The sequence below is a fragment of the Dendropsophus ebraccatus genome, chromosome 2, assembly GCF_027789765.1.
Source record: "Dendropsophus ebraccatus isolate aDenEbr1 chromosome 2, aDenEbr1.pat, whole genome shotgun sequence".
Lineage (NCBI taxonomy): Eukaryota > Metazoa > Chordata > Amphibia > Anura > Hylidae > Dendropsophus > Dendropsophus ebraccatus.
In genome coordinates, this window is record NC_091455.1 from 174,852,581 (window position 1) to 174,872,169 (window position 19,589).

The window sequence follows — 19,589 nt, forward strand, 5'->3', positions numbered from 1 at the left end:
TCGAGAAAAGTTAAGTTCGAGTCGACCATCGCAATTTTCTCTAACTCGAACCGAAAATTTTACTGTTTGTTCGAGTTAGCGGTGAGGTTCAAGTTCGAGTACCTTACTGCCAGCCAATCAGTGCAGAGCACATAGAAGAGTCAAAAATGTTGCTGAGGTGTAGGGGTCTCATTGGCTGCTAAAATCACATGACCATCTCATATATATATCACTGTGATGTGTTCTGAATGCCATTTTCTGCTCACTGTGCTGTACAGACTGCTCTCTGTGTGCTTGTATGGAGAGAGAGTGGAGATAGAGGTGTCCGCCAATGTTACTGCCGTCTAATCTACTCCAGCCTGCAGAGGTGCAACTTGAAGTTCTTGGGCCATGGTGTACAAAGTGGAATAGGACCCCTGCCAGTTAACATGTCCCATTTCCAATAACAGTGTCCTATGTGTCAAAGGCGCTTCATAGCGGCTGCTACCGCTGCACCTCCTATAGCTGCATTCCAGCCAGCTGAACCTCCATGTTGCCCTTTGGCATCATCTTGCTGCCACCAATGGTACTGCCGTATAATCTACTCCAGCCTGCAGAGTCTGCCACCGCTGCTCAGCCAATTACTGACTAAGACGGGACAGTGCTGCAGCCAGTGATTGGCTGAGCGGTCTTGTCAATGCCCAGACGAGTCCACCTCAGAAGTGGAGGACTCTTCAGCCAAGGACCCAAAGATGACGTAGGAGGACAGAGGGGGAGGACTGAAAGGTAAGAATGGCCTGTTTGTTATGTTCTCTGCTGGGGCCGTGTTATTAAAAGTTTAAAATGAGCCCTTTAATCTCTGAATGACCACTGATACACCTTTTTACGGCAGCCCAGCAGTCATTGCATATAGCGTGGCTCAGGAGCCAGACACCCGTAAGTAGGGGAATACGAGAGGCTGCCAGTCTGCAGAGGTAGGAGAAGAGAGTATGATATACAGTCAGGGCTGCCATCAGGAACATACTGAGCATCCATTTCCCCCCTATAGGTATGTAAAAAAAAAAACTCACCACACTCCTCGTTGTCAAAGCCGACGTGTCCCGGTGAAAAATTCAAATCCTGGAAACTATATAACATGTGGTACCGTATAATGTATAGTGCAGAGACACCTGTATTGTACTCTCATGCTTTGTATGGCATTTGTAGGGCTAGATTCACATGTAACGTGTCCGCACCGGATTTCTTGCTTTGAATGTGCAGTGTGAATTCCCACTGCGAGTATGTCAAACTCAGCGCCATTAAATGGCCCGGGAACATACTGTACCGGGCCCGGCTCCGACTTGCTTCGGGGGCTCCCGGGGGCTCCCGGCATCTCCCGGCGGTCAGCCAATCAGTGCACATTATGATTTGAACTGTCTGGTAAGGCTGGTGACCAACTGCCAAGATCACTGGAGCTGTATACGAGTCGGGTGGATGCTTGCAGTTTCTGAGGGGCAATTTTCTGCACAGCACCCCTGTACATCCCAGAACATCTACATGTAAGTGTTACTGGTACACACTGCACACAGGAGACGGACACTGATCATGTGGGGAGACTGGTCATGTTAGGGGGGCATGTAAGTAGCTAACATTTATAAGACTGATCTGTACAGACCCCAGAGGACATAGCGGCCATAGACATCTGTAAGGAAAAAATAATTTGTAAATTTTTTCAGCTTTTGGTTCACATATTTACTATAATGAGTGTGTCAGTTTTTATGGAGATCCACACATCGTCCATTCATTACTAGACTCCTCCACATCACAGCACAATGTGTCTCCAGGTAATAAAAATACATTCATGAAACTGTTCGAAAGCAAAACTCTCCTAGTTGTCCATAGCAACCAATCACAGCTCTCATTTCTGAAGAACCAAATACAACAAGAAAGCTGCACAGTGATTGGTTGCTAAGGGTAACATGCTGCCCCAATATATTTATTGTAGGTGAAAAATGTGAAACTTTTTATGTTGCCAAAAGAAATTTTTGTATTGAGCTCTTAAAAAAGTGAAGGCTGCACTCTGATTGGTTGCTTAAGACAAAGGGAGTTTTATGAATTTCCCCCATTATATTTAGTGAGTTGCTGGGACAAGGTGAGGGCAAAGAGAGGGTGCGCGTTGGTGGGAAGGGGTTAGGGCGCCGGTAGTGTGCACGTTAGTGGGGAGGGGTGAGGGTGCTGAGGGTGCGCGTTTGTGGGGAGGGGTGAGAGTGCCTGGAGGATGTGCGTTGGTGGGGAGGTGTGTGGGCAAAAGCAGGGTTTGCGTTGGTGGGAGGGGTGTGGGCGCCGAGAGGGTGTACATTAGTGGGGACGGTTGTGGGTGCCAGGAGGGTGCTCGTTGGTAGGGAGGGGTGAGGGCGCCAGGAGGTTGCATGTTTTTAGGGCAGGGTCAGGGCGCCGAGAGGGTGCACGTTTGTGGGGAGGGGTGAGAACGGTGGGAAGATGTGCATTGGTGGGGAGGGGTGTGGGCAACAGGAGGGTGCGCATTGGTGGGGAGGGGTGTTGGTGTCAAAAAGATGCACGTTAGTTGGGAGGGGTATGGGCCCCAGGAGTGTGCACGTTAGTAGGGAGGGGTATGGGAGCCAGGAGTGTGCACGTTGGTGGGGTGGGGTGAGGGCACAGGAGGGTGTGCATTGGTGGGGTGTGGGCGCCAGGAGTATACGCATTGGTGGGGCGGGTGAGGTTGCTGGAAGGGTGCGCGTATGTGCGTCAGGGTGTGGGCGCCGGGAGGGTGCGCATTGGTGGGGTGAGGTGTGGGCACCGGGAGGGTGCGAGTTTGTGGGGTGGGGTGTGGGAGCTGAGAGGGTGCACGTATGTGTGGCGCGGTGTGGACACCGGGAGGGTTCGCATTGGTGGTGAGGTGTGTGGGTGCCGAGAGGGTGCATGTTGCTGGGGCAGGGTGTGGGGCGGGATGTGGGCTCCGAGAGGGTGCGTGTTGGTGGGGCGTGGTGTGGGTACTAAGAGGGTGAAAGAAGGAGAAAGAAGCCAGAGAAGGTTGTGAGCTGACTTTGGAGGGGTCCGGGGGAGTCAGGAGGGGGCTCTGCTTCTGTCGACACCTGGGACCCTGCTTTTCACAGTGAGCAGGCTGACAGGCAGGAAAGAGCAGTGTGTGTGTGTGTGTGTGTGTGTGTGTGTGTACAGCTGCCCCCCCCCCCCCCCCCGATTCTGGTTTGGCCCTGAGCCCCTGACAGCTGTACTGCCAATACTGCCCTAATGGTGGCCCTGTATACAGTCTTCAGTCCTCCTTCTGTTTCTGTATGACTGTAAATCACCCCAGGGAAAGGGCGACATGAACTGAGGTGTCTAATAAGTTGCACTAAACACTTTCACCATACACAAATATCAATAATCATAAAGCGCTGGTGGCATTTTCAATATCTTTTCACAGTTACAGGATCTGTCACAGATTTGATGCTGCAGATATCGTATGCTGGGCGCTGATTCGGGCGCCTGGCCGTCCAGATTCACTAAGATACGTGCGCATCTTAGTGAATCCTGCTGGGGAAAAGGGGCGGGGCCTAATATAAGATCGGCGTACTTGTACACCAGTCTTCGTAAATTCCCCCAAACTGTTTTTTTTTCCCTGCACTTACTACTGCATCAAGGCTTCACTTCCTGAATAACATGGTGATGTCACGACCCAACTCCAAGAGCTGTGCGGGCTGTGGCTGTTGGAGAGGATGATGGCAGAGGGATGCTTAGTGTCCCTCCAGTGCCCTGTGTCCCTTAGTGTCCTCCTGCCATCACCCTCTCCAGCGGCCACAGCCCGCACAGCTCTGGGAGTCGGATCCTGACATCTCCATTTTATCCAGGAAGTGAAGCCTTGATGCAGTAGTAAGTGCAGGGGAAAAAGCACTTTATGTGCATTTCCCATAATAAGTGTATATTGGTGATTTGTATAACTTTTCTCCTTTAATAAACTTTCAAAATCGAAATCAACAGTAAATCAATATCCATTCATTTTTTGTTGTTATCATACTGTAAAACAAAGTTGAATTTACCAGAAACCCAGGTCCAGTCTTGTGTGGATTGAAAAAAAAAAAAAAAGGCGGTCATCTGAGTGCTCACAGAGAGAAGGCAGTCATGTGACTGATGGACGCATTGAGCCATGACTCTCTGTACTGGCCAGGACTTCCTGCTTTTAGTCTTGATTAGAGATGAGCGAATAGCTCATCTAAACAAAGTTAATTGCTTCGTTTGATCTGCGCTCCGCTCATCAAGCCGTCGACCTTTCAGCACTGGAGGCTGGGAAAAATTGGATCCAATCCTGGGAAACTTCTCCCATTTTCCCAGAATTGTATCCAGCTTTTCCCTGGAACCCAGGGTGGAGCAGCAGGGAGTGCAGCAGCACTGAAAGATCAAACAAAGTGATTCACTTTGTTTAGATGAGCAATTCGCTCATCTCTACTCTCAATAATTTTTTTCAAACAGCATACGACTTAAAATCTGACTTGGAAACTGGACCTGGATTTCTTGTAAGTTCAGCTTTTGTTTTAAAGCATGATAACTATATAATGAATGTAAATTGCAAACTTGCTTTATATCACATCTACTGCCTGGAAAACTGGGATACAGCCTATGGCTATGGCTGTATCCCAGTTTTCCAGGCGGTCCTCCGGCGGTATCCACCCTCTCCACGGAGCGGGCAGACAGTGGGAATCATTGCAGAGAGTTCAGGTTCGTACGAACCCAAACTTCGGTAGGTTCGGACCATCCCTAGTTATAATGAGAGCGAGAATGTGGTAATTTACATCTTGATCACTAGAATGTCTGAGATTATAGTTTAAAATAAAAAGTATCAAATACATTTATATAATAATAATAATGTAGCAAAAAAGTCAATAAACACAACACATCCAATAACATATGAAATGCTTATGTGAGTTATATATGGCCTATTATGACTTATTTTCTATCCCCTACTAGCTCTCTTATATTATCATGGGGATCCAGGATAATCCTCTAAAAAAGGGATTCTTGTAATATATGCTGTACTATATGTAATGCCCACTAGAGGGCAGGATATTCCCTACATCAGCTTTAATAACCAGTTCATTGCAGTTCACATAAGATGTATTTACAAGCACACACATTTATACGGTATTTACATATGGAATAGAGTCTAGATCAGTGGTGAACAACCTTTACTGGTAACACAGACTGCACCACTCCTAAGTGCAGCAATAAAACATGAAGAGGTATTATAAACAGAGGCATGTATACATGGTACATGTCTGTGCCAGATGTGGCCGCACTTTGCCAGACAAGCATGGGGGGTAGTCACTGTATCAGGGCTGAATGTGGCCACTAGATGACATGTAGTCCCCTGGTTGAAAATTCTTTGCATTATTGCCAGAAACTTTTCGGCTCTCCTAACCATGATCTGTCACCAGCTGTGACACTACAAGGCTCAGCCAGTCTGCAGGCTCTGGTCTTTAAACAGTGCTCCCCCTGAGCTGTGCGCTGCTGCTCCTACCTCCATGTGACCTATAACTACTCTCAGCAGCCATGGGAAAATGTATTTTTTAGGAGGCAACCTGTTTATAAAATTTTAGTTACAAAGGGGGCAATGTTTTTTGGTTTTGGTTTTCATTTCCCATATGTTACATGTTGTGTGTGATCATCTCTGAATATTTTGATTGCTGCGAAGGATGAAACATATTAAAATAATGTCATATTCAGAAAAATTTTATTTTAGTTAAACCAGACCACGACAATGACCAAAAAAATTAAAGAATACAGCAGAAACATAAAGGATTGATTGTTGGGTACACAGAGAGTCATGCCACTGTAGACTTGTGTCCTTAAAGGAATGTGTCACAAAGTTAAAAAAAATTTAAAATAAATAAAAGTGTTAAATTTGCATTTGTTATTTTTTTGTAAATTTTTGTGGTTTTTACCTATTTAATTTTTACATGTAAGAAAATAAGAAAAATTATTTTATATTTCCCAGTGATGGCCACCAAGGGAGCTTCAGCAGCAAAACTGCTGGTAAAAAGCAACCTGAAATACGGCTGCTGAAAAAAGAGGCTGTCCCAGCTCAACTATTGTGACATCATCACCTCCCTCCTCAATTCACAGGGGAACAAAGAGTGAAAAGGAGCAGCGCCATTTTGTTGTTGTCTGCAGAGCAGTACACATACAAGGATGTCTCCAGTCAACTTCATAATACACCTTAGCTGCTGCAGAACATTACAATACACTTCAGCTGCTGTAGAACTTTATACAGCTCACCTGTCCACACTCATCTCCCACACTTCTCACATCCCATTCCCACACACTCATACAGACAGCTCAGACTTGTACACTTAGGATGATAACATTTACAGCAGTAGTGAAGTGCTTCACTATGCTCGGCTGTTGCCTTGTCAGCTGGCTGCATTTCAGCTCTGCTCTGGATGTCTGGAAAATCTGGATACAGTCCTACAAAACTTCACCCAAGACTGTGTCCCACTTTTCCAGACACCCGAAGTTAAAATGCAGCCAGCTGATAAGCCGACGGCCGAGAGCAGCAAAGCACTTTGCTACTACCATAAATTTGCTCATCCCTGAGTCAGACAACTCCTACATGCACACTGGTACAGACAGCTCATACATGCACACAGCTCATACATGCATACTTGTGCATGTACACTCATAAAGACAGCTAATACATACACACTCATACACAGCTCATACATGCACACTCATACAGACAGCTCATAAATGCACACCCATACAGACAGCTCATACACTCATACAGGCAGCTCATACATGCACACTCATACAGGCAGCTAATACAGGCAGCTCATACATGCACACACATACAGGCAGCTCATACATGCACACTCATATATACAGCTCATACAGACAGGCAGGTTTTCTGACAGCTGCTTCAGGTGCTCCACCGATACCCTTGGATGTCCGTTGTCATGTAGCCTCCTGCTCAGACTCTGGTAGCCACTGATCATACCACACATATTAGCTGCTGAAGAACCCCATACTACACCTACTGCTGCAGAACCCCATACCAGGCCTCACCTGCCGCAGAACTCGATACTACACCTGCTGCTGCAGAACCCCATACCAGGCCTCACCTGCCGCAGAACTCCATACTGCACCTCAGCTGCTGCAGAACCCCATACTAGGGCTCACCTGCCACAGAATTCCATACTACACTTCATCTGAAGCAGAATATCATCATACGCCTCAACTGCTGCAGAACCTTACTAATACATGTCAGCTGCTACAGAACCTCATAATATACCTCTGCTGCTGCAGAACCCCATATTAGACCTCAGCTGCTGTAGAACCTCATCATACACCTCATCTGCTGCAGAACCCCCATACTAGACCTCAGCTGCTGCAGAACCTCATCATATACCTCAGCTGCTGCAGAAACCCATACTAAACCTCAGCTGCTGCAGAACTTCATAATACACCTAATCTGCTGCAGAACCCCCATACTAGACCTCAGCTGCTGCAGAACCTCATCATATGCCTCATCTCCTGCAGAACCCCATAATCGACCTCAGCTGCTGCACAACCTCATACACCTTTACTGCTTCTAATTGTCTGTAGTTAGAATGAAAATCTGGGCTAGGTCACATGTAAAACACATTTATATCTTGTTATCCTTGCATTATATTTATACAGTAGATGCAGTGTAGTAGCCATAGGAAGTGTCCTGACATTTAGAAAGAAGGGGTTAAAGGGGTTGTCCAGCGAAAATCTTTTCCTTTTATATCAACTGGTGTCAGAAAGTTATATAGATTTGTAATTTACTTAAAAAAATCTCAAGTCTTCCCATACTTATGAGCTGCTGTATGTCATACAGGAAGTTTTGTTTTATTTTCAGTATGTCACAGTGCTCTCTGCTGACATCTCTGGCCGAGACAGGAACTGTCCAGAGCAGGAGAAGTTTTCTATGGAGATTCATAGAAAACCGAGACAGAGTTCCTGTCTCGGCCAGAGATGTCAGCAGAGAGCACTGTGTCTGACTGAAAATAAAACAACATTTTCTGCATGACATACAGCAGCTGATAAGTATGAAAAGATTTTTTCATAGTAGTAAATTAGAAATCTGTCTTACTTTATAATATCAGTTCATTTAAAAGAAAAAGATTTTGGCTGGATAACCCCTTTAACACACTGACTGCTTTTATCACTGCTGTCAGTGTAAGAGTTTTTTGCCTCCTCTATCCACTATCTCCCCATGCCCCAGCATGAACTACTGTACCTCTCTGAGCCTCCCCTCCCCCTCCTCCTGCACGGAACTGAGGGCTGCTGGGACTCCTTATCAGATCAGTCACAGCCCAGCAGGAGCAGGAGAAGGGGAAGAAGGAGAGCACGGCTACCTGCTAAGGTCACTGCAGGGCACAGTGTACCTTCTCTGGGGGCTCCAGAAGTATGGCATCTGGCTCCCTCTTCAACTCCATGTGTGCTGTGAGCTGCGCATGTCAGCTCAACTACATTATAGCAGATGGGACGGGAGACGCCTATTGAGGGGTGCCATAAAGCAACTGTGTATGCATTGTGCAGGGAGATGCTAGTGCAAATGGCAGCCCCCAGTGCAGCACAATATTGTTAATTTTACAAAACACAAAACAGAAATCAAAGTCTAACTATTTTTAAAGATATTAAAGGGGTTATCCAGCGCTACAAAAACATGGCCACTTTCCCCCTAGTGTTGTCTCCAGTTTGGGTGCAGGTTTTGAAACTCAGTTCCATTGAAGTAAATGGAGCTTAATTGCAAACCACACCTGAACTGGAGACAACAGTAGGAGGAAAAGTGGCCATGTTTTTGTAGCGCTGGATAACCCCTTTAATTAAATGAAACAAAAATAATAATTTTTTTTTTTTTTAAAAGGTGACACTTTTCCTTTAAGGATGAAGGCACAGCTGACTGGAGGCAGAGAACAGTGAGCGATCAGCTATCTGATCTGGGTCTCTAATTTCTAGATCACAGGCTGCTTTAGGACCCTATTACAAAAAGTGATTATTGGCCATACATGGCCAATTATCGGGCGTTCCAGTCGATAATCGCTTCGTCTAATAGCTCACATTGAAAGGCAACGATCAGAAAATAGGGCCATATTACACCAACAGATTGTCTGACAGATTTTTTAAAGCCAAAGCCGGAAGTGGATTTGAAAAGAGGGGAAATCTCAGTCTTTGCTTTATTACATGTTCTGTTTATAGTCCATTCCTGGCTTTGGCTCAAAAAAATCTGTCAGATAATCTGTTGGTGCAATAGGGCCCTTATGCACAATGATTGTTTTCCAAAATCACGATAATGATTGCGACGGTCTGCTGGCCCTTGCTCCGTGGAGCAGGAGTTGCGGCAGCACACTATCTTCTATGGGCCACCTGGACAATCTAAAGATCGTCTGGGCAGCCCCTCCCACAGCTCCTTGCGCCACCCAACCCCCACACACACAGGTCAGCGCTTGCTTGCTCCTCATATTGGCCCATCTAATAGTACTCTTAGGCCTATGATCTAGAAGGGGATGTCTGGGGATGTCTACCTTGCACAGGCTGCTCCATGAGATCAGCGTGCAATGTGCACCAGGCAGCATCTGGGGAGCTTGTTTTATGCAGACAGGACAGGACTACTTGGCATAGACAACTTAGATAGATCTTTGCTGTCTATGCCAAGCAATCATTTCCTGTCTTCACAACTCATCAGTAAGGACCAGACATCTCCTCTAAAGAAACTGTCAGTAGGTTTAGCATCTCCTAGCTATGGGTAGCATGAACTTGTGACAGAGAAGCTGAACAGAACAATGTATCACTTACATAGGTCTGTGCAGCTGATTCAGAGATATTCTCCTAAATAACATAGTCCCCTCCATTATTTGCATGAGCCCAGTTGTCCTCGATATTCATAAGAAGAAGAAAACCCCACCCACACCTGCTGATTGGCAGTTATCTATCCATGCTGTGTATAGGCAGTCAACTGTCAATCAGCAGCTGGAGGGTGTAGGGAGCTGTGTGGCAAGAATCATATTCTCCTGCATATTAGGTGAACGGCTGAACAGAATGATGTAAGTAATACACTGATCTGTTCAGCATTTCTGTCACTAGTTTATGCTATCCTCATTTAAGGTAGCATATACCCAGTGACAGATTCCCTTTGAGTTCGAAGAAAATCAGATTCCTCAAGGTGAACCTGATCTTAATTGATATTTGAAGCAACCCACATAGATAGTTATGATGGGGGAAAAATGGCCTTCATATATAAATCGGCTAAATATAGAAGATAATGGGTGGATTGATAGTAGACGTATAAAAGATGAGGGGTGGAGTAATAGTAGAGATATAGAAAATGAGGGGTGGAGACGGATAAAGGGAGTAGCACTAGTGGGAATAGTAGTATGAGGAGTGGGAGTAATAGTAGCTATAGTAGTGAAAGTAGTAGCCATAATGGTGGGAGCAGTGGTATCATGAATAAAGAGTAGTAGTAGAAATAGTAGTGGGAGTAGTAGTATCAGGAATAAGAGTAGTAGTAATAGTAGTGAGAGTAGTAGTAGCAATAGTAATGGAAGTAGTAATACCAGGAGTAGGGGGTAGTAGTAACAATAGTAATGGGAATAGTAGTATCTGGACAGGGGGTAGTAGTAGCCATAGTAGTGGGAGAAGTAGCTGGGGGTAGTAGTAGCCGTGGTAAAGGGAGTAGTAGTATCCGCAGTGGGGGGCAGTGATTGTGTGGGTGCGGGTGGCTGTAATCACATGGGTGCGAGTTGCTGCGGGCTGGCATCCGGATGGTGATCACATGGGTGCGGGGGTGCGGTCCCACTCTGACCTACAGGAGGAGCAGCTTGCCCAGAGGACCACTGCTCCTCCTGCAGGTCAGAGTACACATTATTATTGTTTTTGTAATCAAATTAACGAAAAATTTAAATCTAGGAGAATTAATCAAATTAATTCAATTATTCGCCCCAGGTCTTCCTGCATTAATCCTCAGTATTTTAGGTACCAGTAGGATAACCCGTTTTAGTAAAACTAAATAGTGTTGAGGAAATATTGAAACATCCATATCAGGCCCCTGCTGCCTAGATAAGTATAGTTGGTGGCGCCATATTGTGTTATTAATTATTGGGGTGTTGTAAACCCATTGTAAACCTGAGTAATTCAACATAATAATTCTGTCATCCAGAAAGGGTATACATGAAGTTATGCGGTGCACTAGGAAGCTCTGTAGTATAATTTACCCCTGAGACATGACCTGGGACCTGAGAGCAGTGATCTATTGAACTCATATAACACCATTATGAATCACATAGGTACAGGAGTATTGGATTATATAACATATAACATAGCAGGGATGTTACCAGGAAATCACACTCCCCGCAGCTTCCCTCTTTATCATCTGACACAAGCAGTTTATGAGAGTCTTAGCCTGCAGCTCTATAAGGGTTTATTCACATTGTGTGTTAATTGTTTTCTTATCATTATTCACTATTGTTCTACTCTATTATATTGTTTGTACAAAAATATATATATATGTTGGGGGATTTTTTTTTTTGCTTTTTTTATGTCAATGATACTATAATACATAAATGTTGCTCAGAGTAATGGAACAAACGCTGTCTGCTACTGAAATACAGCAAGAAACAGGTATTGATTTCAAAGCAATGTACAATAAGTTCATACACTGTAAAAACTTAATGAAAACATAAAAGCAACGTGTTAATCCGGCTACAGAACCCTATTGACTTGCGGTGTCTTTAATCTTATGATACAATACAGGCTGCTCCTACAGCTCACTGAGCGGACACCTTTATAATTGGAACATAATGGTAGGCTTGAAAAGGCTTTACTACACACCTTTGGTTAACTCTATGTCCTGGGTAACAGTATCTATGCCTATGTGTATTAGGCTTCAGAACCCTAAGGAAACAGTTTCCTAGACTACACACTCTGAATGAATATGTCAGAGGGACAATGTCTCTTCCTTACATGTGAGATTCCAGATTACTACTGAGCTTCTATAGAACAATGAAAGTGCTCTCTAAGCAGCATTTATGTATGGCCATACACAGCTCCACATACAGCACTCACATAGTATATGCCTCTAATTATATATTAAAGGAATATTCTAAACTAACATATTTAAAGGAGAAGTCCGGCCAGGAAGTAAACTGTCATTACGGACAGGGGGTGGGGAGGAAATAAAATAACATGGTTCAGGGAAGAAAAAGAGTGCTGCACCTCACACCTATGGCTGATACTAGTACCTCTCGGCTGCATAAAAAACATCAGAATTCTGTATGTGAATTGATCAAGCCACACTGCCCCATGTACCTCGTGCAGGTATCTGATACACATGGGTCCCTACACTAAGTCCACACTGTGCCAGTCAGCGACCACCACCCCCGCTGGCGTGCACAGTCAGGGAAGGGAGGCCATGGAACGGCCCTGCAACCCCCATGCCACAGGACCAGACCCAAAAATGCCACACCAAAACCCAGCCAGCACCACCGGCGGAGGAAGCTGCCCCCAAACAGCACAAGTCTGGATAAGGTATTGCACTCACCATAGCTATCAAAGATAGAATGGGACAGACAGGAGGGATTAAAACCATGAGCACTCAGGTGTCTCCTGCTAATTGCGGTCATGTGGGTCTCACCAGGAGGAGTGCAAAACACGGAGAAAAGAGAGAAACAAAATACGGTTCAGGGAAGAAAAAGAGTGCTGCACCTCACACCTATGGCTGATACTAGTACCTCTCGGCTGCATAAAAAACATCAGAATTCTGTAGGTATTAGATACCTGCACGAGGTACATGGGGCAGTGTGGCTTGATCAATTCACATACAGAATTCTGATGTTTTTTATGCAGCCGAGAGGTACTAGTATCAGCCATAAGTGTGAGGTGCAGCACTCTTTTTCTTCCCTGAACTGTATTTTGTTTCTCTGTATGTTTTTCTGTATGTGAATTGATCAAGCCACACTGCCCCATGTACCTCGTGCAGGTATCTGATACCTACAGAATTCTGATGTTTTTTATGCAGCCGAGAGGTACTAGTATCAGCCATAGGTGTGAGGTGCAGCACTCTTTTTCTTCCCTGAACCGTATTTTGTTTCTCTCTTTTCTCTGTGTTTTGCACTCCTCCTGGTGAGACCCACATGACCGCAATTAGCAGGAGACACCTGAGTGGTCATGGTTTTAATCCCTCCAGTTTGTCCCATTCTATCTTTGATAGCTATGGTGAGTGCAATACCTTATTCAGACTTGTGCTGTTTGGGGGCAGCTTCCTCCACCGGTGGTGCTGGCTGGGTTTTGGTGTGGCATTTTTGGGTCTGGTCCTGTGGCATGGGGGTTGCAGGGCCGTTCCATGGCCTCCCTTCCCTGACTGTGCACGCCTGCGGGGGTGGTGGTCGCTGACTGGCATAGTGTGGACTTAGTGTAGGGACCCATGTGTATCAGATACCTGCACGAGGTACATGGGGCAGTGTGGCTTGATCAATTCACATACAGAATTCTGATCTTTTTTATGCAGCCGAGAGGTACTAGTATCAGCCATAGGTGTGAGGTGCAGCACTCTTTTTCTTCCTTGAACCGTAAATAAAAAAACATGTCACAGTCACCTGTCCCAGTGTCTGCGCAGAGCCGCGTCCCGCTCCTGGACCCTGTCGGCTGTCTTCGGAGCTTCCCGACTGATGGATGCCCCACTTAGCCAGTCAGTGACGGGCGTGGGACACCACTGCAGTCACTGATTGGCTGAGCAGGCTAAATCCCACCAGTCTTTGACGTGGATCCCGGGTCGTGACATACTGTACCCAGAACTAGGGAGAAGATGACAGCCGTCAGGGTCTGGGAGCTCACCTCCGTGATGCGGCGCAGAGTGGACTTGAGGACTGGTAAGCATATTGCCTTTTTCAATTCCCCCCCACCCCCTGCCCATAGTGTTTTTTCTCCTGCAACCTCCCTGTCTTGACTGATTGATGTACAGGATGCAGCCTACAGCCCTGTGTGTCAAGTATCAAGACAGGGAGGTTGTGGAAAAGAAGAGGCCTACATGCTGTGGTTCATTATCGCTTATGTGGCACTTCAGCTTCCAAGGAGAAATGCAATTCTATAACTCTGCAAATGGGCATCAGCAAATGTTATTATTCGTTTTAACTCCCTATGGTCTATCTGTCTGTGTCTGCAGCTCTATACATGCTATGGACCTGACAGACTCCCTTCAAACTTGAAGGACTTGTCAAAATAAATATTTTAGCAAATACAGTCATTTAGAAAACTTGTCCCCTTCTGATACGCTGCTCTTTCCTTCCCATTGTTGACAGCTTGTTGTCTAGGTTACAGACCACCACTCTGCTCTAAAAGCAGTGGCTGGCTGGTTTATACATTGATATAATGTAGATGTATAGAGCTCTATTGTGTATATATACTGTATGATGTGCAGATATTCTTTATGTGCTAGTGTACATGCAAATAACATCACAATTTGTAGAGTTTGAAAATTCATTAACACTTCTGTCCCTGATGCTTCTTTCACAATATGGACAATTCTGTTCCCCTTAAGGGTAGCTTCACACGTACCGACTCGCAGCGTTAATAACGCTGTGAGTCTGCTAGGTCCTGGCAGATCCCTTTCACTACATACTGAACGACCGCTGCGTGTATGTAATTCTGCCGGCCGCTTAACCCCTTCAGCTGCTTCCCGGCTCCCACTCTGTATTCATTACCTGTCCTTGCTGCACAGGGTCCCGGCGTACTGCTCTCCAGCCCGGCCAATCAGTGGCTGCAGCAGGGCAACACACTGATTGGCCGAGCAAGAGCAGTACGACGGGACCCCGTGCAGTGAGGACAGGTAATGTATGCGGGGCGGGAGCCGGGCGGCAGCTGAAGGGGTTAAGCGGACGGCAGAAATAAATACTGAACGACCGCTGCGTGTATGTAGTGAAAGTGATCTGCCAGGACCTAGCCGACTCGCAGCGTTATTAACGCTGCAAGTCGGTACGTGTGAAGCTACCCTTATTGTGGATTAAAGGGAAAAAAATTAGACATGTATTTGAGTGGCATTTTGGGCTCAGAGAAGTAGCTGTCACTTTTTGGGAACACCATTGCTCATTCTTGTGGCTCAGATCATAAAAGCAAAGGAGCACTATTTAAATATATAGGATGCAATAACACATGCAGCTTTTTATGTACCCACAGTTAGAAGTGGATGCAAAATAGTCCTTAGACACATTGGGGAAGCATTATCAAACTGGTGTAAAGTAGAATTGCCTTAGTTGCCCCTAGCAACCAGATTCCACCTTTCATTTTTCAAAGAATCTGTGAGGAATGAAAAGTGGAATCTTATTGGTTGCTAGGGGCAACTAAGCAAGTTTCACTTTACACCAGCTTGATTAATCTCCCCCATTATGTTGCATCCCTACATTTAGTGCACATGATACACATGCTAAAGTTTCCCCAGGGCCCATTGTAAAAATAACAAGCTATACTCCACTGTCCTGTACCCCCACCACTGCCATGCCAACTTTCTCAGTTCCCCAGTCCTCTTGCTACCTCCTGGTTCCTGTGGTGTCTCGATCAGGCAAGAACTGCCCCTCTAAGCCAAGCAGAGGCTAAGCAGGGACAGTTCCTGCATGGTCTTGACATCAGAAAGCAGAAGAATGAGAGGACAGTGGAAGCGGGAGAGTTGGGGGGAGCAGGACAGGTGAGTATAGCTTGTTTGTTATTTTTACAAGAACCCCAGCTTTTTTTGCTTGGACAACCCCTTTAAACTTATGATATTCCCCTAAAATCCCCTAATAGGGTTGTATTTATAAATTGTTTCTTTTTTTAAGGCACAGCTACAGTGCCATTACTTATTTGACACATTTTTGCAATGTATGAACGAAATTATGCACTTGTGAAATTTGTACAAATCATGCAATCCTGTCATTTGTGTAATGGCGGTAAAATTGCACCATTTTTCTAGCAATTTTGGAAAATCATGGTAAAATCGTGACAATGCCGCAATAATTACAAATGAGGGATAGTAGATCTGCTCCTGTTAGGGTGTTCCTAATCCCAGTGTCCTGAACTGCAATTGCAGTGTCCCTGACATCCCTTGAGCACTTGGCACTGTGATATTATGCAGATGCTTCATGTGCTGCTATATACAGCAGTGCCTGCATACAACACTATATTATGAAGCTTTTGATAAAAGACTGAACATTTTTTTTCATGACTGTGCGCATGAACCTTAAATACACTTTAATGCATTGCTTCTACTTCTTGTCTTCTCACTGCTGAATATACTCGCTGAGTGGTCACCTTCCAGCTTTCCGTGCTAGTGACTGAATGGCATGTAATGCTATCTGGCATTGTCAAAGTTTCAGCAAGTGACAAATCAGAATAGTGTAGGCGGACCGTGCTGTAACCTGGTTGCCTGTACTGTTGGTGTATGTTTTAGTAGGTGTTACCAGCCTGGTAACATATCTGATTACAATGTCCTTCTAGAAGAGGATCCAGCTGAAACATGAAGGATGGCCGTGCAGCATGACCTGTCTTACTACTACAGGCAGAATGAGGGGACACAGGAGCTTTCTCCAACCCTACAGTCATCTGAACTGTGGACCCCTCAACAGGTTCCTCAGCGTCCCACCACATCTCCAGGAAGGTAAGACTTGTGGGTGTCTTAATTTACTTACATTTTAGTTTACAACTTTTTGTTTGATTCTGATAACCTTTGTATTATGTCATTGGAGAAAGATGTCAGAACAACCTCCCAAAAGCCCCTCTCTATTGATGGATGCTGTAAATGGGGCACATATTCTATGTATGTAGAAGGGGGTACTAGTGTATTAAAAGGATATTTCAGCAAATAAAAACGTATCCCGTATACACAGAGTAAGAATAAGTTACTGCTGGTCACGGTGGGTCTGACCTTGGAACCCCCTCCAGTCTTCTGAACGAGAACCAGATTCTCCCAGCAGAGGTGGCGGGTTTTCACAAGCCCCATTTTGTGTCAATGGAGCTGCTGGTGACAGTCAAGTAAAGGGCTCGTCTATCCCCAGAGGCTCCATTGAGAATGACTGGTACAGATACCACCATGCCACTACATTCAGCCAGAAGAGTTGGGTCTTTGATTTTAAGATTGAGCAGGGTTCTAGAAGTCAGTCACCCATACTTACGCACTTATCCTTCATTCTGTGGATAGGTCTTATGTTTTTAGTCATTGCAATACCACTTTAAAGTGCAAGTTTATGGCCCTTGTTTATCACTAGTCTGAAATAATAATATTACTGTACCGCATAGTTGACATCACCCAGAATGGAAATCATCAGAGTAAGCCCTGTACAGACTGAACAAGTAAGAAATGTCCCAGGATTGCAACTGCAGCTCTGGATAATAATGGGCTATGAGACACTGTAATTCAGGGTTAAAAAAAAAAGAAAGAGAATCACAATTTTCACAACTCTACCATATGTGGCACTGTATGGAGCCCCCTTAAATGCATAAGTGCCCACCTTTCCAAGTCTCGGAAGACTTACTTCTAAGATCTGGAAAAGCCGGAAGTAAATACCTGAAAGCAGAAGGCTTCAGGCGTCTTCTGCCCCCCGGACAACCCTTTTAAAGGCACCTCATTCTTCTCCAAAGCAATGCTTCTTTGAAATGCTATCCCTGAAGTATAGCCTGTCCTTTTTCCCTCAAATTCTGACTGTAGAAATTGCTAGAATTTAGGGAAAATAAAACCAAACTATCACCATTTTCCAAGTAAAGATGGTGCAGTAAGAACAAGAAGAACCCCAACATCAATCATCCCAGAAAAGTGATCACAGAGCTGGAAACATGTTGGTTTTATTCTTCATATTGGCTGTGCAGACCAGGTGGTTTTATTATTTTTCAATTAAATATGTACTGATTTTATTAATGATACTTTTCTTGGATACCTGATGTTGGGATTCTTGTGCTTTTCACACCACCATTACATCAGATGCCCAAGACCAGATCGGTGTCTCCCTGTATCATCCGCCAGGTTTCTCCTGCTAAAGTCACATCTATGGTGAGCCAATACCCTGGACTATGTTGGGATACATGGCTATATCTGCTGAATACAGATAACAGTAAAAAGACAAATCTCCAGAAAAGTGTGGAAGCAGCCTGGAATCTGCAACATGGCGTTCTCCTTTTGTTTGCTTTGTCCTGTACCTATTTCTGTGTATTAGGCAAAAGTTTACAACACAGGTGAAAATCTCTAATCTGGAGATTACTGTGTCTCAATATTTCCAGCTAATTAATCTGATGTAACCAAATGAATTATTATACCAGAGATTGTGGGTTTAATGGCAGAGGTATGGGAGGGATTTATCAGCTTTGAACCTAAGCATTGAAACACTGGCTATTTAGCTAAGGGATTACTGGGTACTTGAGCACAATGCAGGTGCCTGTCACTGTGAATGATTTATAAGTAAAGGCTGAAGGCTCAGTTGTCGCCCAACAAACTTGTGATTTGATACGACTGGAAAACTTATTAGCATTAGATGAGGCATAAAGGCCAGAAACCACACCACTGTGTACAGTAGTCATTTATACCATGGTTTTGTGCAAAACAATATTGCTGAGTGTTGTAGTTCATCATTAATATGTATACATTTATTTTTCTAGGCACTTGTGAAAAAAAAGAGGTCTGCCTGGACTTCTACATTTAAGCGACTCTGTACCCACAATCTGTCCTCCCCAAACCACTTGTACCTTCGGATAGCTGCTTTTAATTCAAGATCTGTCCTGGGGTCCGTTTGGCAGGGGATGCAGTTATTGTCCTAAAAAATAACTTTTAAACTGGCAGCCCTGTGTCAAACAGCAATGACTTGGAAAATCTGTGCCCTAACTTTGCACCACCCCTCAGTCCCTCCTCCCCACCCTCTTCATTATAAGAAATGCTCCTAGAACATTTTCTCCTGTCTGAACATTGCACAGGTGCCTTAACGATCCAGCCCATGTGCCGTGCTGACACAGCTGATGAATAGGAGACAATCTGCCTGGGGCATTCCTAATGATGAGGGGGGCAGGGAGGAGGGATGGAGAGGGTGTGCCAGCCTAATGTGTGGGTATTAAGAGGTAAATAGCATCCGGTCCATCTGAGACTGCTGGTAGGTAAAAGTTGTTGTGAACATCCAGATTAGATACAGTGTGGCGACAAGCTGTGTAGCACAGGGGTCTCCACTAGTTGTATTGTTGTGAGGGTTTGAGGGTTATTGGTACCTGTGGTACTAGTATTGGTGCATTTCAGTAAAATTATATTTGGGTTAACTTGGTGTTGGAGTCGTCTCTCTCGCTCTTGACTTCGCTGTATCCTTGGGAGCCCACCCCGGTACACGGCTTACACATACAAAATCTAGGCCATGCCCTTTTGGGCACGGGGCTGCAAGTTTAAAAAATTTTTTTAAGACAATAGCTGCATCACCTGCCGAACGGACCCCAGGACAGATCTTGAATTAAAAGCAACTATCCGAAGGTACAGGCGGTTTGGTGGGGTCAGATTGTGGGTACAGAGTCGCTTTAAAGCTGTTGTCAAGGGGTTAAAAAAAAATTAACCCTTTCATTTAGCTGATTGGTGAGAATATTAACCTCGCCTAAATACCTCACCAGTGTTATGTTACAGATATAAAACT

At 45.0% G+C, this 19,589-nt stretch overlaps 1 protein-coding gene across 4 annotated transcripts in view; it reads left to right on the top strand.

Annotated features, from left to right (window-relative positions):
* The first annotated feature begins 1,367 nt into the window (after positions 1–1,367).
* Positions 1,368–19,589, top strand: part of SPMIP4 (sperm microtubule inner protein 4) — a 50,788-nt gene continuing 32,566 nt past the window's right edge. The window contains exons 1-2 of one of the 4 annotated variants that reach the window (XM_069958766.1): positions 1,406–1,496; positions 16,435–16,594. In XM_069958766.1, the coding sequence (XP_069814867.1) occupies positions 16,461–16,594 (134 nt within the window). In that variant the 5' untranslated portion in view covers positions 1,406–1,496; positions 16,435–16,460. Of the gene's footprint in view, positions 1,497–9,951; positions 10,020–16,434; positions 16,595–19,589 lie in introns of those variants that run through there. The other 3 variants (XM_069958767.1, XM_069958768.1, XM_069958769.1) reach the window with 3 other exon arrangements.